Source organism: Pongo pygmaeus, chromosome 2 (genome assembly GCF_028885625.2).
Source record: "Pongo pygmaeus isolate AG05252 chromosome 2, NHGRI_mPonPyg2-v2.0_pri, whole genome shotgun sequence".
NCBI classification, from domain to species: Eukaryota; Metazoa; Chordata; class Mammalia; order Primates; family Hominidae; genus Pongo; species Pongo pygmaeus.
The window spans coordinates 40,405,664-40,427,818 of NC_085930.1; the positions used below are offsets into that span (position 1 = coordinate 40,405,664).

Genomic DNA, 22,155 nt, shown 5'->3' on the forward strand with positions numbered 1-22,155 from the left:
CCTTGAGCGTTTAAAATGCTTCCCTGTACCTGTAAACAGGTAAAAATCCTCCCAGAGGCAATAAGGAAAACTGTTCTTACTAAACCTAAGGAGACCATTCTCAAGCCTCCTCTCTGTCAGCTTTGCTTTAACTCTAAAGGCAGGTAGTGCATCCATGCAGTCAGTCATTCATGAGCCTCTCAGTGTGCCATGCACTGCATTAGGCACAGGATATGTGGGAGTGACACACACAGAGAACGAAAACCTGCAGTGACAAAAGCAACAGCAGAGGGAGCCAGTGGAAGAAACAAAAACAGCATGAGTGTGAAGTGCAGTGCTACGCAGCTTGTGGTCCTTCAGTAATTCTTGAGCATGTCATGGGATTATGCGACAAATTTAGTGCTCTGCAAATTACTAAATTTAATAAATATACACATATACTGCTGTTTTTAATTCTGTTCAATTTCAGTGTGTAACTAATTTTTGGAATTGTACCAAAAAGGTGTTTATGTTTAAGTGTTAAAGATAAATCATTATTAGTAATAATTGGGCCATTTATTGAGAGCATAATATCTCTTCAGCACTACCCTGCACTAGCATCAAACCTAATCTTCACAGCATAATTGTGGGCAGGTATTACTGTTCATATTTTGAAGGTAAGGTAAATGAGGCTCAAAATCTTATTTTCTTAAGTCCACACAGCAGCAAGTAACGAAAGCATGCCTGTCTGGCGCAAAGGCCATATTCTTTCTATTATAGAGCGTTGATTCAAGGCAGTGGCATTTATGTTCAGTCCTTCATTCCCTGAAGCACTGAGAGCCCGTGGTATTAATGTGTTTGTTTTCTCTTAGTCTCCTGATAAGGTGAGTAATTGAATTCAACATGTCTAGAAAAGGTAGAAGTAGCATTTATCAGTGAAAATTTGGCAAGAAGAAAATATTCCAAACTTCAGAAGATTGAGCCCCATAAATGTATCTTCTAAAGGAAAAGTAAATGATAGAGATGAATAGAAAAGCACTCTGTTAAAACTGATAACACCTAGGAGCAAAGAGTCCTCGTAACTTCCTTAAGCTAGGCCCTTTTTAATGGCCTAGGTAGGCCATTATTAAATGCATGCTTCTACAAAGGCCTGTTATTCAGCAAGTATTCTAGGGAAAATTTCTTCTAGCACGAAGCACCCAGTCTCTCCTGGAGCTAACAACTTCATGGAATCACCTGTGGGATCTGTGGTCACCTTTAAGGATATAGTCACAAGCAGGATTACCTACTAAATGGAAATGAGAAATAGCTCTGTTTTTAACTGAGAAAGAATTCAGAATCACAAAGAATCTAAAAAGCTTAGACTATAGCTATCTACTCTAACAATGACAGAACTTCTCCAGGTGAAGATGTTTTGTAAATGTCTTTAAGAATGTATGTCCTTCTCAGCTCTTATCAAGGCTAGAAATTGAAAATGAAGTTTTTATTTAAAAAATGAGAAAAGGCAGTGTTGTTTATTTTTATCAATGCCCAGCCACTTTTTAGCCAAATTTGCAGAAGAGGATGCAGTCAATGTTAATGTTGTACATATGTTATGTGCTACAACACAGCATAGGCCATTAACTGTACAACTCAGATTTGTGGTCTTGATTATCAGTCTTTGCATGTACATTAGAGCATACTCTGAAAGCCAGGGTCAGTGTTTTATATAAAACTCTTAGATTCCTAAGCTGCTGTCATATGGCCTTGCACATATATATTGGATTCTAAACAAAATTTGTTGACTGACTTGATGCTGTCTTTCCACAGAGATCCCAGATATATTCCTCAAAAAAATTAATTGTTTGGTAAATGCAGAATAACTCTAAATCTCTTTTATATTTGACTAGTTGTTAAGTTAGTACTTAAATAGAAATTGAAATGCATTTCTTACTTTAAGGTTATAGAGTTAAATTTAAAGCCTAGAATATCCAAGATAATATTCTTACTATTAAACAGCCATACCTACTTTTGTTATTATTTTTGAGGTCATTTACTAAAAATGGTTCTCAAAATGATCATCCCAAATGTGACATGTTTTGTTACTTGGTACATGGGAGCAATGGTACTCTCGTAAACTAAGAAAAATCCTGGATGTATATGAATGAGAAGCAAAGATTCTGGTATCAGAACTAATATTCCCTATTTGGATTGTCTTTAATATAGATTTCTTCAAACACTTCGCAGTTGGGTGGTGCTGAGCCTGTAAAACGCTGTGGAAAGTCTGCACTCTTTCAACTGGCAGAGGCAAGTTCCTAAGAATATATTGAGATAAGATCTGCAGAGGTGGAAATCACAAAATATTCTAACAGTGTTTCCTAAACTGCACCATCTCTCCTGTGACCATAAAACGAGTTACATCTAATTTTCAACAATGAGAGGGTTAACCTTTAATTTGGGAAAACTGAATTTTGCTACTAAAGAGTCATTAAGCATTGGAAAAGGTTACCCAGAGATATTGCAAAATTTTTTTCACAGGTAGCATTTTAAAATAAGGTTGCTTAGATTGGCTATGTAAGTCCAGCCTGAACACAGAAGAATATCTGTGGTTATTTTCCCCTTTTCTGATTCCCGTAAACCATCTAGAAATCTCCAGAATGCACTGCTTTTAAATCAGATGGTTGATGTTTGAATTTTTGTTTTCCTGGTGAAGAATTCATATGACATGTTCTAAAATCTGATCTTGAAAGGTGAATCAGTTGTACATTTGATGTGACGTGTGTAGAATGCTACTCTTCCATTGGCAAAGTAGAAAACTTGCTTTCATAAAGCTGGTGAGGAACAGAGCCCTTATTAGTGGGGGATGGATTGGGGAGGAAGACGCCGGAAGCACCTGTTGCTAGCGTGGGCAAGGCAATGGCTTTCTCTGCCAGGCTGTGACTACCCTACCTCAAGGAAACATGCAGAAGAAATGTTTTCAGCACCAGGACATTCTAGTAGCAGTTTTCTCTGTTGGTAAGATAAATTAGGCGGTAGAAAGTGGATGACCAAAAATCTCATACTAAACTTTTCTTTATTTTCTCTCATTTTTCTGGTTTCCTTTCAAGGAGCTCCCTTTGAGTTCTTTTGTAAATTTTTTGTAGTTTATTTAACTTAATGAGATGACCAATCATATTCTAAAATTTCTAAATTTTATCGTAATTCGTATCATAAAAACTTATGCATTTAAAATATATAATATCTTTAAATTAGGTTTTTAAAGATTACCAAGTCCAAATTAGAAATATAAAAATACAAAGGCCTTAAAAAGTAAAATTAATAAACAATGGAACAAACTACCCCATTGTTGTCTGACACTACAATGACATGCTTCTTGTGTAAGACAAGTTCAGACCAAAATAGAGGGCTACAAGTGACTGGAAAACTCTAAGGAAAACTAATGAAGACAGCAGGGAATAGTTCTAAAAAGAACTGCATGAGTCAGTGCAAAGTACTACTCCAGATACAGCTGAAACAGTGAAGATCTGACAAGAGAGTGCCTTTGGAGTTAGAGTTGTAAACAAATCCTAGTAAACAGACAGACTGTGAGGTCATGCATTTGTCTAGTAACTCTAAGACTGTATAGATTGTCAAGAGAATTTATTTGAACGAAGTGATTATTTTTCTAGAATAATATGGATGTATGACCCTCTGCTTGTGCTGGTTATATAATTGCGTGTGTATGTATGTGGGCACACACATATACAAAAATACATATGATTTCTTAAATATTAAATAATACTAAAATGTAAAACCAGCTTTCAATATATGATATTTATCTTTAAACAGTTTTTTTTGTTAAAAATGTATGAACCTTTGGGGTACTTTGCTGCATGGGGGGCTGGTAAAGAAGTGGATTCGTCTTCTCATTTTCTTTCTTTGGCATAGCAGTCATAAAAAAAGGATCCCTTATTAAATCAGAGCTCATTAAAAAGAACACTCTTCTAATTTGTAGGGATGCATCCCAAATATGAAACAGATGCTATGGTTTAACAGATGTTTGAATGTTGGTATCATAATTTAATGGGGTAAAATGACTGAAATAAGCCTATTCCAATTATAGCAAATCAGCTTATACTAAGACTTGAGTTTCTTATGACATTTGAGCAAAAATTTATACTTTTGATAAAACAGAATCCCTAAAAAATAAGAAAACTTTCTTGCATTGTTATTTGCACTGAATCAGTATGATGTCTTAATACAGTGCATTTTAGAATAACATTCTAAAACCTTCCAGTTTCTAATTAAACTTAAATATATGCACAATGGATTAACCAGCATCTCCAAATAATCACCAGTAGATTTATGTTTCCTTAATTTTTTTATTGCATGTGTATTTGATATTCATTTTTCATTCACAAAATATAACATTTAATTATTTCTGATGCATTTTAAGATAAATAAAAAAAGAAGATATTGAAGATTTTTCCTATTGCCTAGAATTGGTGATGGTGTCTGCAATTTGAAGACACAACCTTAAATTCACACATTCTAAAGGGAAAGTCACCAAGAAACTACTTCCAATTTGGGCCACACCCATCTCGGGATTTCTAAAGAGATAGCCTAATACAACTATTATCCTATCTACCACTCCAGGAGTTCCTCTCTTATCCCCACTCCAATCTCAAGTCATCCTTTGGTAGAGGGTTATCATAGGCTGTCCACACATCTGGAATATTTTGCCTTTTCTCTGTGTCTCAGGGAGGAAAGGAGAGAAATTAATTGTCATTCTTTATCTATGTCCCATGTCAAGGGAGGTGAAGGCAGCTCCAAGAGAAGCACTGTTAAAGATTGAGGGAGGTACACGCAAAAGATTTCTTCTTCTTCTTTGGCAAGAAACAAGAAATATTTTAAACATCAATTTATTGCTGGATCCTTTACCTATCTGACCAGGCAAAAAAGAAAACTGAAGGAAGTTGGCAGCATGGAGAGACTCAGAATGGCCTGCTGTACTCTTAGTTGGGCATTATAAAGATGTATGAGTTTCCCAAGGGTCAAGTGGATAAATAGAAAATAGATCCATGTGATCAGGCATGAGACTATTGGACAGTAACAGAGAGGGGTTGCATAAGGTAGGCCTGGGACAGTCTCTCACATCAGGGGAGAATATGGTAGAGATGCCTTTGCTCAGGACCTCTGAGGTGTGCCTGCAAGCAGGAGTGATACTCAACTGGTTTGCCGTCTTTATACTAAAACACCAAGATACTTCCTGCTGTCGGGAAAAAGCCTGTAACCCAACCACCTGAGTACTCTTCAGCACCTGGAGGGCACATCCCCTCTGATTAGGTGGCACCCCTGCCTGTTAAATATTTTGAATATCACCCCTGCCTATGACATCCCCTGAGAATGCCATTGAGTCTTGTGTAGAGTTAGCAGAAACAAAGAAAAAAGAAAAACATAACCATGGGCAGTTAGTTATACCTCCCCCATTCTGTCTTCTATTCTCTAAATGAGAGGCTTTAGGCCTTGTGAAAGAAGGGCCAGGAATCAGCCCCAAACTAACTACTCACCTTTCCCCAACTCCATTCCTGTGGGCTGGAGTAAGAGGAGTGAAAGAACAGTCCTTCCAAACATGGGGGTTGTTGCTTCCAAGAAATGTCTTCTCCTTGGTGAGAAGTAAGAAATATTTGGGGCATATATTTACTGCTGCACCCTGTACCCACGTAAGCAGGCAAACAAAAAAAATTTGGGGAAATTGGCAGCAGGCACAGAGATACTTGAATTGGCCTGTACTCCCAACTTTGGCATTGTAAAGACCTTTTCCATTTTCCGGGACCCTGGAGCCAGGAGATTTCCTGGGGAAGGTCCTAATTCAGGCGTATGATTGGCATTTTAAACTGGGTAGACTTTTAATAGCTGAAAGTGACCTGAAAGTTCTGGGATTTGTTCCAAATATTTTTAAGGGTTTTGTCTGAGGTCAGGGAATTGACAAAAATACAATGCTTTATGTTTGGACCTCCACGAAGTTCATACTGTTCAGTTTATCAGTCATTTAAGTTGTGCAGGTACTATAAGGTATTGTGTTTCCTTTCGTTTTGAAATTAATTAGGTCAGGTCATATAAAGAACAGCAAAGCAGGTCAGGTCATATAAAGAACAGCAAAGAATCCTCACTGGAGATCATTGTGTATTATAGTGGCTATAGTTGGAGGACACTGAAGAGGGTCAGAGATATCTGAACCTGTGTACATTTCAGCAAAGAAAAATTCTACCCTTGAAGATCTGTAGTACCAAAATTGCCTAATATAACAAGTAGAGCAACTTGTTCATTTATTCTCACAGTAGTTACTGAGGATGTATTCTGTGCCAATAACAGAGGCGACTGAAGTTACCTGTATGTGTATATACACATATTTTGGTGCAATGAGAACTAAAACCTGTAAACCTTCTTCTAAGATCGGTGATATAGGAACACGTTACCTCCAAGTACGGAGTGTTTTGAAGTGTGACTAGAGACTGCAGCATCAGCCTAAAAAGATTGCTGTTCTGCTTCTCACTTTTCTGAAACAATTTTGAATGTTCTTTAAAATACATTACAAATTTTAATGGCAGATCTTTCTACAGATAAGTTATGCTATCTAACCTAAGATGATAATGACTGACATTTATTATCTGCTGTGAGTTGGGCACTAAGTACTTTATATGTACTAATTTAATTCTCACAACTGTCCTCTGAGGTGGCTACTATCATTCTTTTACACATTAGTAAACCAAAAGGTATAGAAGTTATATAACTTGTTTAAGGTCACATGGACAATAAATGTTAGAGCCTACATAGGAAGCCAGGCAGACTGTCTCCACAGCCTGTACTCTTAAACACTAGGCTGTTCTTTCGCCTTGTTTTAAATGAATATAAAAGACTGTGCAAGTTGCTTGTTATAGGAGTGTGCATATTATAGAAGTCTCTATGGAAGACAGCTTACTCCTACACATATATGTGTGGCTGAATAAGATGACAGATTGTCCAAGACTGCTGTCAAAGAGATGGAGCTCATGTTTTCTTTTTAAAAAATGTCTGTGCTTTTGAAACTGCCAGGATGCATCTTACACCCTTAAATAAGTGCTTGTTTGTGAATGTACTTTGGAAGATACTGTGGGAATTGTAGGAAATTATGGTATACAACTCCTGTCCTCAAGGAGCTTATTCTCTAGTTGTAGAGATAAGATATAACAAGTTAAGGAATAAGAAATAAAGAGTACAAGTGATTTAATAAGGAATCATGCAAGGAAATGATGAAACTCCACTTGAGTGATGAGTGACACACAAAAATGAATGTGTGAAACTAGGGAAGGGAGAAAATATTAGCAGGCATGTTCTGGAGACCAAGCACGGGGAAAAAACAACAATGATGGTTTTCAATCAAGGACTTACTTAGGAACCACTAGAAGTTGAAACTAGCAGTCTCTGGGTGACATCCAACCTGCAGAGATCCTTTGTTTGGCCTATATTTTGTTGACCTATATCATATTTTACAGTTCAATTCATGGCTAATTGAAGATTAAAACTTGAAATAAATATAGATTTCTGACTTCTGAAAATTTAGAGGACCTGGAGACATCAAGCTAGCCTTCCTCCATGAGAACAACTGGTCAGAGTTGATTAGTGGTTGCCCTCTTGGATGCTTGTTCTCCAAATGACTGTCCTCTCCTTTCCCTGCTGAGCCCTCAGTCTGAGGCCAACAGTCATCGCCATTATCCACTTAAATTTTCTTACTTCCCTCCTTTATATCTGACCGCCATATATAGTGGGGATTGTGACTTACACATAATTAAATGGACAGCTGGGGGAGATAAAGCAAAGGGATTAAGGCAAGCACAGGAGAAAGGTAGATGGTAACAAGTCTATCAGATTGACAGGAATAGAGGACTGTGTTTATGGAAGATGAAGGTAAAGTGTATCTGTGAGTCAAAATTGGGAGAATGTTTAGTGCAGAGCAAACAAATATATACTTGAAAATAATGAGGAGCCACTGAAGATTTGGGACGGGGTTACACAGTGATAAAAGCAGCACTTAGATCTTCTTGGCAGCTATGTATGGAATGGAGTGGAAAGCCCCTGTGGACTTAAGGTGTGAGAAGATAAGAACCGGAATCGAGAGAGCTGACAGTGGGAACGGGAGACAGAAAGAGATGCCAGGGGTATTCAAGTGAATTGTTTGAGTGAGTCAATGTGAGAGGCAAAGAAAAAGAAGAGTCAAAGATGGCTCCAACACTGAACCTGATTGTTTGACCTTGACCTTGGAGCCCTGCTTCGGGAAGGCTGTTTGCAAACAAAGAGTAAGCCCTGCTAGTAGAAAAGAAGAGCTGAAAGATGCTGAGGGTGGGGGAAAGATAAATTCAATAATAGAAGAGTAGAAAAAGGAGAAGATTGCTAGCCAAGTAAATAGTTGAGTTTAGGAAGCAGAGACCTGCATTCCTGAGAGCACAGATGACAGAGACAGTCACCATAGATCCCTCCACTGCTCCCAGTTATTGGTGATATTTGATCAGCATATGATTCCATTTAAGATTTCTATTGTGTCTTCATATTATTGATGTGCATTATCCCTTCCATCCTACTGTAACCCCCTTAAAGCCCAGAACATCCCACCTCAGCTCCTCCTACACTATCATCATATAAATGAATTCTAATACTTAAAATACATTTAAGGGGACCTGTGTGGTAGGTTTCTTTCCTTATCATTTTATACAAAGTTGTGAGTTGTTTTTAGAAAACTCCTATTCTAAATCTTTTCACCTCATCCCCAATTGCACTAGGTTATTTTTGGAGGAACAGAAAGTATAGGAATGTATTTAATTGACTGCCCTTAACCTCTTTGGGGGAAGACTTTAGTAGATGGGCTTATGGAGCAAAGGCCACCTCCACCCCATTCAAAGTCTTCAGAAACAGTACCATTTCTGAGGAAATAGTGAGTAAAGAAAAATATTTAAATCACCATTTCACCTAGTCCAGTTGTTTCAGCAAACTACAAAACTGTTAAATATGCCCAGATTTTAGTGTTGAGAGAAGCTTAGACCACTGTTGTGTGACCAGTTATCTCTTATGATAAACAGAATTGAATTTTTTAGCAGCAATGCTATTCTCAGAAACCATCAACCAGTGTATATTTCTCTGGCACAAGCGTTCGGGTTTTATTTAATTATGGGAGAAATGCACATCCTGAAAAACACTGCTAAGATGCCATCCTAAGGTTATGTCTACACTGTTTTGGCAGATAATAAGCCAGTACAAAATGATTGTAAATATACCTTGGCTGCAAAACATTTGTTTTGTACTAAAAAGCAGAGATTTGGAAATGGAAACTTCTTGATTGGTGTCAGTAGGTCTGTTTTCACACTGCCTTGTTTTTAATCTGGCCAACTCCTTTATAATAGACAATGAAAGACGACGTATAATTAAGAGCGAAATTATATGGTGCATTTTGGAACTACTTATCATTTCTTAGGACAGGTTGAGCATCTCTAATTTGAAAATTAAAAATCCAAAATGGTGTAGAATCCAAAACTTTGAGTGCTGACATGACCTCACAAGCAGAAAATTTCACATCTGACACCGTTGCTTTTTGATAGTTCAGTGTACACAAACTTTGTTCCATATACAGTTATTTCAAATAATGTATAACATTACCTTCAGACTATATACAGTGTATATGAAACATAAATGAATTTTGTGTTCAGACTTTGGTCCTATCCCTAAGATATCTCATTTTGTATGTACAAGTATTTCAAAATTCTAAAAAGTCCAAAATCTGAGACACTTCTGATGGCAAGGTTTTCGCACAGGGGATACACAACCTCCACCAGTTAAATGGTTTCTACTTCTGTACTTCTGTGGTATTACCATTTTTTTTTTTTTTTGGAGATGGAGTCTCGCTCTGTTGCCCCAGGCTGGAGTGCAGTGGCATGATCTTGGCTCACTGCAAGCTCCACCTCCCAGGTTCACGCCATTCTCCTGCCTAAGCCTCCCTTACTTTTTATCTAGTACACATAATTTGTTATTTTTCCACTGATCATTTTATTAAGTCTTTTAAAGCAGAACACATTAAAAAATGAATATCTTCACATCAGTAGAAAAGAATACATTTTAAAATACATCTGATTCAGAAAGATAAAAGCTTGATGCAGCCAAGGTTTATTTTATCTTTAAAGTGAGTCCCCAGTAACAAACTGAGCCTAAGGTATGGTTTTACCTGAACTAAAAGTGTGACAGTCCCCCTGAACCCAGGAACACAAAATATAATCCCTTTACTACACATTTTATCCCACCCCTTCAGTATTTCTGTTGAATTGTTTTCTTTGTAATCATTTTGAAGAAGATAACTTTTTATACATGGTCTAACAGGCACATCCTTAGGAATCCTAGGTATTAACATACTGATTTTTCTTTTTCTTTTGGGAGTGGGTTCCATTTCTTCCAGCACATCACTGTCAGACCCTTCTGACTACACAAAACAGTGAGAAACCTCAGTGTGGTTTTTATTGACAGAGGTAATATTAAAATATTGGTGATTAATTTCACTAGTATTCTTGGGAGGTATAACTAAGGACAATATGATTGCTGGGTTGGACCAAAGAGTAGCATGGTCATAATTAGCGTTGTTTTTGTTGCTGTTGTTGTTGCTGTTGTTTGAGATGGAGTCTTGCTCTGTCGCCCAGGCTGGAGTGCAGTGGCACGATCTCAGCTCACTGCAACCTCTGCCTCCCGGGTTCAAGCGATTCTCCTGCCTCAGCCTCCTGAGTAGCTAGGATTACAGGCACACGCCACCACGCCCAGCTAATTTTGTATTTTCAGTAGAGACAGGGTTTCACCATGTTGGTCAGGCTGGTCTCGAACTCCTGACCTCAGGCTCAGGCGAGATCCACCCGCCTCAGCCTCCCAAAGTGCTGGGATTACAGGCGTGAGCCACCGCACCCAGCCAGCATTGTTTTTTATAGACTTGTAAAGTAACTCTTTACAAGAATCAGAATGCATTTTAGACTCATAGACTACCTCAGAACTAATGAACCATCCTATTAAACACAATTATCTGTTGAATGCCTTCTTTTTGAAAGGTACTAGGGTATTCTTGGAGGAGAATCCAAAGGTGAACAGAATACATTTTATGCCCACTGAGTTACAGTTATAAAAAAATAAAGTAGTACCTGAGGGAATAGACGATAGGTATCAAATATTTATGCTCATCATTTGATTTAAAACATTAACATTTTAACTTCTTTGAATGCAGTCACGGGAATTCCATCTCTGCAAAGTGTCTAGATGATTTTTCAGTCTTACTTTTTAAAAAGGTTATTGTCCAATTTAAAATAATATTAGAAGAATAAATTGTCATTTACTGAGGCATGTACTGTTTCAAAGCCTGATTAATAACTCACCCTCTATTAAGGACAGCTTGAGTAAATTAATAACAGCCGTTAATTCTGTTTCCCACAATGCAGCCTTATTCACTTGAGTTCACATTGATTTATGTTCTTTTATGTCTTATGTGTGCTTGTCTGTGTGCACATCCATGCATACATTTGTAAGTCCTACTACGGTGTTGATGAGTGCATCCAAAAGTAGATGTAAGTGGATCTACTTGTACCCCAAAGTAGAACTGAGCTTTCTTACATGTTTCTTAGAGTTGCTTCTTGAAAGACAACTGATTTGAGGTCTTCCTGAATCTCATTTTGTTGAATATTTTTCCCCCAATGATAGAATCATTCAACCCTAAAATGAACACTTAGAGCAAAGCAGTCTACCAAAGACATGTCATGCTATTAATGATACTAATATGACTATTACTGGTAAGCTAGTATTTATTCCATATGGCATAAGGCCCCAGAGGGACGGTTATTACGATACATTATTTTAGCTCTGTACTAGGCACTATTTTAAGTACTGTTACATGTGCAACTCATTGAACCTCACAGTTTTCCCAAGGCAGTAATTGTAGCATACACATTTTATAGATTGAGAAACTGAGGCACAAAAAAATTTAGGGAAAATAGCTAATCAGTAGCAGAGCCTGCCTATATTCCTAGACAGTCTGGCTCTGGCTCCGGCTCCAGCATCCCTGCTTTTCGTGGGGGTTTGCGGGTGGGTGTGTGGGGGGGTGTGTGTGTGTGTGTGTGTTTCTTTTTTCTTGAGACAGGGTCTTACTGTGTTGCCCACACTGGTCTGAAACTCCTGTCCTCAAGCGATCCTCTTGCCTCAGCCTCCCAAAGCGTTGGGATTATAGGTGTGAGCTAACCTCGCCTGGCCCATCCCTGCCTTTTGAAACTGCCTTCCAGTACATCACTGTCAGACCTTTCTGACTACACAAAACAGTAACCACCGATGGCTGCCGACTGCCTTTCCTCAGCTCCCATGTCCCCCGCTTCCACCTGGGTTCCTCCAGTAGGTGGCACTGGCTGGAGACTGGGGAATGGGAGGACGGGAAAGGCCAAGGATTTGCTTACATCCAAGAGTGATGCGTCTTATAAATGTTACTACATTCCTAGCTGTTTCCAGGTTTTGTTTATATCTTGTGGAAATGCCTGATATGCAGTATAACAAATATCAAAAATAAAAATTAAGGAATTTATTTGTAATGATTTTCATAGTAATAGACAAACTGTGGAATTTACTTGTAATGATTTTCATATTAATAGACAAGAAACTAAAGTGCTTAGAAGAAGATGCTTAAAAGGAGAATGCTTTAGAAGGAAAATGCTTTAAAAAATCAAATGTATACTTTTGACATAAGGAAAAGTGAGTTTAAAAAAATTAAGAGACTGAACATGCAAATAAGCACTAAAATGGAAAAAGGACCAAGGTCAATGAGAATGTCTGTCTGTCTCTCCACACACATATACACATACAATCTCAGTAAAAGAACGAGGAAGATTTTTTCAAATTGTGATTATGCATAAACTCTAATGAATTCATTTGTAAAAGAAAATCTTGCATGACGACCAAGGAGAAATACAAAAATACAAAAGTATGGTATTGACTAGTAAGAAAAAAATTACTCTAAAATCCAGTATGAGGTAGGGCTTGGGCAAAAACAAACAAATCTTAAGACTATTTTTAACTGTTTAGAGCTACATAAAGAAATTGGCTTTGTCTGGATTAGAGAAGGTAAAGCCAACAGGAAACAAGAGAAGGCAAACTATGTAATTATTGCTTTTGTCACCATTTGGTCGGGGGGGGCAAGGAAAATTATGATCAAACCAAAAAGTATAGGTAAAAAAAAAGATAAGTGTATATTAAATCAAAGTTAGAAAAAGCTAAAATATGATTCCTCAAGGATCTAGAACCAGAAATATCATTTGACTCAGCAATCCCATTACTGGGCATATACCCAAAGGATTATAAATCATTCTGCTATAAAGACACATGCACATGTATGTTTATTGCAGCACTGTTCACAATAGCAAAGACTTGGAACCAACCCAATTGCCCATCAAAGATAGACTGGATAAAGAAAATGTGGCACATATACACCATGGAATACTATGCAGCCATAAAAAAGAATGAGTTCATGTCCCTTGCAGGGACATGGATGAAGCTGGAAACCATCATTCTCAGCAAACTAACACAGGAACAGAAAACCAAACACTCCGTGTTCTCACTCATTAGTGGGAATTGAACAATGAGAACGCATAGACACAGGGAGGGGAATATCACACACTGGGATCTGTCACAGGATAGGGAGCTAAGGGAGGGAGAGCATTAGGACAAATACCTAATGTAGATGATAGGTTTATGTTGCAGCAAACCACCATGGCATGTGTATACCTATGTAACAACTCTGCACATTCTGCATATGTATCCCATAACTTAAAGTATCAAATACATATGTATTTCTTTTCCTTGGCTCCTTTGCCCCTGCTTCCACGCAGGTTCTACTAATGGGAGACACTGGCAGGAGACTGGGAGATGGGAGGAAGGGAGTGGCCAGGGTCAACAGGGAACTGGTAAAGAGGCATCAGGGTAAGGCAAAGGCAGCTTCTCTTCCATGGATATATATCCAGTTTAAAAAAGGAGAAAAGCTAGAATACAATACACATGGTCTTAGTATATTAATTCAGGTTTCCGACAACAGAAAAAACAGATTGTAGGATACCACAAGACCTTGCAAATTGGGTTTCAATCTCACTTTTGATCATCTTTGACAAGTTGTGTAGAATAGGAGAGCTCAATAGGAACAAAAAGGGGAAAAGTTCACTTTAATTTTTAAAAAGAATAAGCCTGATTTCTAAAATACAGACTATTAATTCCTAGAAACCTTTGAAAATTATTTTAATTGGAAAATCATTCTAATCATGTTTGAATCCACAGAAAAGAAGAAGAAAACAGAGAATTATCAAAGTCTGTCTGAAAAGGATCATTGTCAAATGTGCCATCCCAGAGTCTCTTTGCCCTGCCCACTGCATTCTGCCCCATGTGACTGCTGACTGCCTTTCCTTGGCTCCTGTGTCCCCTGCTTCCATGTAGGTTCTACTAATGGGAGACACTGGCAGGAGACTGGGAGATGGGAGGAAGGGAGAAGCCAGGTTAGGGTCAAGAGGGAACTGGTAAAGAGGCATCAGGGTAAGGCAAAGGCAGCTTCTCTTCCATGTTCCAGTGCTCTCCAGATAAGTGCCCCATGCTTCCATCTTCCACTAGGGACCTGTCCCATGGGCTTCAGTGTCACTCTTTCCGCATTTGTTTCTTCTGTGGCTTTCTGCTGTCACTAACCCCTGTGTTGCATCACCGCCTCCTGTTTGGGTGTCTCAGTTCTTCATGGCCTGTGTAACTAACCTATTCCCTGCCTTAAATTCCCGCTGCTAGTTGTGCTTTAGGTGCTTCCATTTCCCTAATTAGACCCTGACTGGTACAAAAGCCAACCTCATTTTCTATTTGGTATAGTTAAGGTTGGTCATAAAATTGAGTAAGAGAATGCTGTTGGCATGCTGTATCCAGATTTTAGCAAGACTTTTGACAGATAATGTTATAATGTTTTGTGAACAAAATGGGAGGAATTTTGAGTTGAGTAGAAAAAACATTCTAAGGTTGCTGACGTTTATTAATGTTCAAATCATCTTCATGAAAGGGCTTTAGAAGTTTGGCAGAAGGCCCTGTCCTTGGCCATGTTTTGCTCAACATTATTACCAAAGATTTGGACAAAGACATGAAAAGCAGCTTTATTTAATGTGTGTATAATACAAAGATGGAAGATAATTCACATTTTGAAGACAGAAACTTAATAAGAAAAAATGGAAAGTCTTGCATCTAAGTGCAAAACATAAATTATAAAAATACAGAATAGGAGAGATCAAGTTTACCAGCATATTATGTGGGTATAGAAATCCAGGATTTTACATGACCATAAACCCAATACAAGCCAGGAATGTGACCTATTAAAAAAAATTAATCTCTGGGTCCCATTAAAAGAGCATTCCTATCAACTGACAAATAGTTACCCCTTCTCATCTAGTATAGGCTAGGAACATAATCTTAGAAAGATATTGTTAAATTGAAATAGCCAGCCAGATGCAGTGGCACATGCTTGTACTTCCAGCATTTTAGGAGGCTGAGGCAGGAGGATCGCTTGAGGCCAGGAGTTGGAGAGCATCCTAGGCAACATAGCAAGATGCCTATTCTCTACGGGGTGGGGGGGGGGGCGCGGGAGGGGGTGGAGGCGGGCATAGTGGCATGAACCTCTAGTCCCAGCTACTCAGGAGGCTGAAATGTGAGGATCACTTGAACCCTGGAGGTCGAGGCTGCCATGAGCTATGATCATGCCACTGCACTCCAGGCTACATAATAGAGCACGACCTGTCATTCATAGATAGATAGATAGATAGATAGATAGATAGATAGATAGATAGATAGATAGAGATTAGATAGATAGATAGATTAGATAGATAGATTAGATAGATAGATTAGATAGATTAGATAGATTAGATAGATAGATAGATTAGATAGATAGATAGATAGATAGATAGATAATCTGATAGATAGAAAAAATTTTGAAGTATCCATTTTCCCCAAGCTTTGTAAAGCTTTGTATCATTTACAAGTTGTGTTTGCATATACATTTCTTCACTTTTGCCTCACAACAGCCCAATGTAGGATGTACTGTTACCCCATTTCTTAGCCTGTGTTTCCTCATAGGGGTTCAAGTCTAAGTTACATAGCTTACTGTTGTGGCTTTAAGCAAACTAGGATGCTTGGTCATGAGCCCAGCCCCTTTCAATAAAACCCATCTCATTTCAGGACACCTACTGCACCTAGGTAAGAGGGACCCAACTTTTGAAGTGTGGAAGCCTTTACATGTGATGAGCTGTTAAGGGAGATGGGAAGAGACTTACGGGAATGTAAAGACTGTCTTCAAGTATTATGTCTGTCATATGAGCAAGAGTGAATTCATGTGGCTTCAGGGAACAGAACTGAGGCTGATTGATTTTTGCTCAATATTTTAAAAATTCAAGCAGAACTGTTGTCTGATAGAGTGATATGCTCACTGTCTTTGTGCAAAAGTTGGTTAACTGACTCTCAGGAATACTGTAGTAAAATGAATTCCTGCATTGGGTAGGTTAAAGTAGAAAACCTCTAGAGTGACGCCCAACTCTGAGAGTCTGATTGGGTTTTCGGTTAATGAGTAGATTTGCGATTTGTAGTTTTAATTCAGAGTTATTTGATTTACATGTATAGTTTCACTTCCAGCAATATAATTGTTTTTCCTATAATTTAGGATTAACATACTCTGTTTGTGAAAAAAATTTTAAGAGCCTGAAATGAGGAAGTAAAGCATGACTAGTGTTCGGTGTAATTACCTACACAAGAAATATTGTGCTCTTTCCCAGAATATGTCCCCAGAGTGAATGTCTGTGTTTGTTCCATTTCATTCCTAGCTGTAGAATCCTATCAGGGGTGATGAGAGAATCATTTTGAAATATATTGAAGCCTAGAATAGAGTTTGCAAAATATTATTAAGTTTGCTAAGATGAACCTGTGCAAATGCAAACTGTCAGCATACCACTAAAAACTAGCGCCTGTAAGGTAAAGGTTCCTGAAGTGACATATTAAAAGCCACCAGAGTGACAGTGGTTGAAAAAACATAAAATTTACCTTGAGAATGCCTTTCTAGCCTTTTTTCCAGAACTAGTATAATTTCTCTCCCCCCACATGGGATAGTTATTCATGAAGGGCTATAGTAGTTGAGAAAGGAAAATAAAAATCATTTCAAAATTGACATAAAAACAGTACATTCTCCCATAAGAGTAAAACATGCAGGGAATATTAAAGGTTTCAGTGATTCAGAATTAAGATAACATTTTGCTTTGATCTTATTTCTGGTTATGTTTAATAAAGAGAAGTTCATAGTCTTCATAGCCACTTGCTGAGGTCTAAAGGTTAGCTTACATGAGTTCCTGAAAAAGACAGCTCTGTTGTGAATCCTTAATATTTCATGTCTTCCTTGTGAATGATCTGAAGGGCTGTGTGCTCTTGTCATGTTCACTCTTTTTAATTGCAGTGTCTGCCACTCCCCACCCTTTCTTTAATTTTTTCCCAGAGTTACTAATCATAACATAATTCTCACAGGAAGATTGGCGATGCATTGAAAATACTAAGAGAAAAATGAGGTAAAAAAGCATCTGGTATTTAATTCAAGGTATTATCCACCTAAAAATGAATTTTACAGATGGTAATGATCTCTGACAACTTGCCATTTAATAAAATGATGGTTTTTAAAAACAGATCAGTTTCCTTCTCGTGTGCTTGATTTTGCGTTGACTCAGCAACCCCCAATACTCTTTACCTTCTAAGTTGCTAATACAAAGTAGATAAAATGAATTATGACTAAGACTTCCTTGCTGCCCTTGACCAAATCGGCATCATCAATCTCTTTATAAGTTCCTCAAAGGCAGACAGACCTGACCTTATTGATTTTTGTATCATTAGTGTCCTCCATGGGGGCTGGCATTTTGGGAGCCTTGCAGTTAAGTGTGTATAAATGAAAACCCAGGCACTGAAAACAGGTTTTACAATAAGCTTAAATTTCTCCTTTTAAAAAATAGGTCTATATTAAAGTTTCCAGGTATCTGGGAGCACCCAGAGAGGAAAATGGCAACTTTCCTCTTGAATGTTCTGTATGTGAAATTTGGGGAGTTTTGATGAGAAATATAAAAACTTAACCAAATTGGGGCCAGATGTGTTTTGGTGTTCAGAATCTTTCAGATTTTAGGAAAATTATACAGTAGATACATATTACACTAAGTAACTTCCCCAGTGCCTATTTGAATGCACCACTATTCCATAACGAAAAGTATGAATGGTCACAGTAAGTGAAATAAACTGTTTAAGACTGTAAAGTTTCAGGTTGGTTCAGGTCAGAATTTGCAGCCAGCTGAGTTCACATCAGATCAAATTTGCCAGCAAATGAGTTAAGAAAACAAAAACAAGTTTGTTCTCAGAGCTTTTATGACTTTAGAGTTGTCTATCAGCATTTGTGGACCTATAATGTTTTGTTCATTAATCAAAACCTTCTGTAATTGTTTAGCAAATCGTCATATCATTTCTAATTTCAAGTGGACAGGTAGAAATTATTTCTGTTTTCCTCATTTCCCTTGGAAAAAAAGAAAAGGCAAATATCTGAACAGAGTTTGGGGATGATTAAATACAGGTTGAGCATTCCTCATCCGAAAATCCAAACTCCAGAATACTCTGCCAAATCCGAAACTTTTTGTGTACCAACAAGACAGACGCTCAAAGAAAATGCTCATTGGAGCATTTTGGATTTCCGATTTTTTGGTTTAAGAATTCTCAACCAGTAAGTATATAATGCAAACATTCCAAAATAAAAAAAAAAAATCCAAAATTTGAAACACTTTCGTTTTCAAGCATTTCGGATAAGGGATATTCAGCCTGTGCTGCAGTTAAGTACATCGTTTCACTTAGACCACACAGAATCCTCTGAGATAGGCTCTAGGATCGTTTTCCTTTTACAGAAGCCACAGAGGAGTGAGGGGCTAAGTGATTCATTCTGGGTCACAAAGTTAATAAGTAGCAAAACTAAGAATCAGACTTGGGTCTTTCAACTCTGAATCCTTCCTCCTTCTTCCAGGTCTTGTTTCATAGGAAAAGCTTCTGTTGAAGCTAGAAAATGACAATTCAGAGATACGTTTGATGAGAGTTAAATGACTGTATAACAGTGCCCACAGCCTTCTATCAATTTGATTCATTTCAGTTAGTTTGGCAGAAGTGGGCTGATTGTTGTAAAGTTTAAAGTGTGTTTTGATTATTTTTAAAACAGATGTAATTGAAAACTTTAATTTTGAAGGTGGAATAATAAGGATATTTTTGGGTGCTCTCCCATTTTGTTTTAATTGTTTAGATGTGCCTGGCATCAGAAGGGATGAAAATGGAAGAATCAAAGCTAATAAAAGCAAAAGAATCCGATGGTGGAAGAATTAAAGAATCAGAGAAGGGAAAGGAAGAAAAAGAAATTAAAATGGAGAAAACAGATGAAACCAGGTTACAGAAGGAAACAGAATTTGAAAAATCGGCTAAGGAAAATGTAAGAGATTCTAAGGAATTGAGAAATTTTGAGGCTTTGCAAATAGATGACATAATGGCTATAAAAATGGAAAATCCCAAAGAAATTAGAAAGGAAGAGTTAGAAGAAGATCAAAAATGTAGGCATTTTCCTGATTTTTCTTATTCTGCCAGTAGCAAGATAATAATTAGTGATGTTCCCAGTAGAAAGGATCATATGTGCCATCCTCATGGAATTATGATCATTGAGGATCCCGCAGCATTAAACAAGCCAGAAAAGCTAAAAAAGAAAAAGAAGAAAAGCAAAATGGATCGACATGGAAATGATAAATCCACACCCAAGAAGACTTGCAAAAAGAGGCAGTCTTCGGAGTCTGACATTGAGAGCGTCATATATACAATTGAAGCTGTCGCAAAAGGAGACTGGGGCATAGAGAAACTTGGAGATACCCCTCGCAAGAAGGTCCGCACATCCTCAAGTGGCAAGGGAAGCATTTTGGATGCCAAGCCACCAAAGAAAAAAGTGAAATCAAGAGAGAAGAAAATGTCAAAGGAGAAATCTTCAGACACCACCAAAGAGTCAAGACCTCCAGATTTCATTAGTATTTCTGCTAGCAAGAACATTTCTGGTGAGGCGCCAGAGGGTATAAAAGCAGAACCATTGACCCCTATGGAAGATGCACTACCACCCAGCCTATCAGGACAGGCCAAGCCTGAGGACAGTGACTGTCACAGAAAAATAGAAACTTGTGGTTCCAGGAAATCCGAGAGGTCTTGCAAAGGTGCTCTTTATAAAACCCTGGTGTCTGAGGGCATGCTCACCTCTCTGCGAGCTAATGTTGACAGAGGTGAGTAACTTCTACAAACCTGAAAAGAATTCAAAAACCAAACAGAATTTCACCTTTAGACCTATTGAAAACAACTGCCATAAAGAACAATATGGTATCAAAATAATAACTTACATTTGTATATTTCTTTATGGTTTATAGATCATAATTATTTGTTATTTCACTTACATGTTTTCTAGCACCATTAAGGGACGTGTATTCATTTTGTAGGTAGTTCTCAGGATGTATTTAAAGTAATTTTAATCTCTTCTTTACCCCCACTGGTATGGGCTGGCTCTTTGTTTTGAAAGATTATTATTAAATATTCAGAGCTTTAGGTTTGGTTTTGAAAACTGGTAGAATTTCCTGAATCAAGCACGTATGTTTGTCAGAATCTTCACCTGTAGGCTCCAGAAGCAAATGCCTTTCTCTCTTCATTAGGTAATCAAAGCTGTAATGAAGTGGGCCAGGCACAGTGGCTTACACCTGTAGTCCCAGCACTTTGGGAGGCCAAGGCGGGTGCATCACTTGAACCGAAGAGCTCTTTAAAACATTATAATATCCAGAAAATAGTTAACCTGTTTACCTTTATTCCATTGAGTGTTTTATATAAATTCTCTATTTTAAAATATAGCATCTGCCTGGAGGACTACCTTTTGCCAAGCTATATTCCAACAAGACATGTGTGAGTCCTAGGTCTAACAAGCCCCAAATGAAGATACTTGGGCCTATTTCATCCCCAGGGATGTCAGTTCAGTGAGTTTTAGGGAAATTAGACTGAATAGTGCCCACCAGCAAAGGACTCCCATACTTTGGCTGGTTTTCGAATGGAAAAGCTAGCAGCAGTTAGGCTGTCTCTTTGAGTCATGTGATACCTGTTGAATTACATGACAATTAATCCCAAAAGCTCTAAGTCACTTTTCTGCATGTTCCATTATTAAAGATGGTCCAGCATGAATCACTCTGAGGACTCTGAAATAGCTACAGTTAGCTTCATGCAAATGATATGCAAGCAGTCAAGAGGTTGCTTGTGAAGCAACTAACATCATCTCCCCTCGCCCACCCATATACCAAACACATCCTTTCTCTTGAATTTTCTTAGGAAAACGAAGCTCAGGAAAAGGAAACTCCTCTGATCATGAAGGGTGTTGGAATGAAGAAAGCTGGACATTTAGTCAGAGTGGGACCAGTGGGAGCAAGAAGTTCAAGAAGACAAAGCCAAAAGAAGACTGTCTCCTTGGGTAAGTGCCTGTGAGCACAGTCACCTGTACTCCACAAGCCTCAAGTGTGGGTGGGATTTTCAAGGTAAACAGATCACTAACTACACATGCTTGTTCTTTGACTACTCGCTCAGCACTGCCTACAATCTTAGTAGGCACCCTAGTGAACACAAATCAAGTGCATCACATCATTCCTGCTGTTAACATGGTCATCTGAATGACAATAACATTCACATTTTGATAATAGTGAAAATATATAGACTTTAGACTTGGACCTGAGTTTGAATCAACATCCCTTCACCGGGATGCATTTTTCCATCCGAAGCTTAGAATGGATAATATTAGCATGTTTACATTTTGCCCATTTTACATACTATATGTATTTATTGTTTATAAAATGACAGCTGAAAAATGTAAGGTAAATGAAATTATGCTTCTATCGCCTACTTTATTTTGTTCAAGCTGTCTTCTGTTGCTCTAAGATAAAAATATTAGGTCAAATATTCTGCTGTAGAGAACATTGAATATATTAATTATATATTGAAATGCAGTATTAAGCAATGGCATGCATCAAGATAAAATCACTAAGAATTATTTTATATTTAACGTTATGCCAAAGACTGTTAATA

At 37.8% G+C, this 22,155-nt stretch overlaps 1 protein-coding gene across 28 annotated transcripts in view; it reads left to right on the plus strand.

Annotated features, from left to right (window-relative positions):
- The window catches only part of BBX (BBX high mobility group box domain containing), a 280,307-nt gene that overhangs the window by 222,609 nt on the left and 35,543 nt on the right, over positions 1–22,155 (plus strand). For all 28 annotated transcript variants that reach the window (XM_054482850.2, XM_054482851.2, XM_054482868.2 and 25 more), the window contains 3 exons: positions 2,164–2,244; positions 19,319–20,327; positions 21,409–21,547. In XM_054482850.2, the coding sequence (XP_054338825.1) occupies positions 2,164–2,244; positions 19,319–20,327; positions 21,409–21,547 (1,229 nt within the window). The remainder of the gene's footprint in view (positions 1–2,163; positions 2,245–19,318; positions 20,328–21,408; positions 21,548–22,155) is intronic.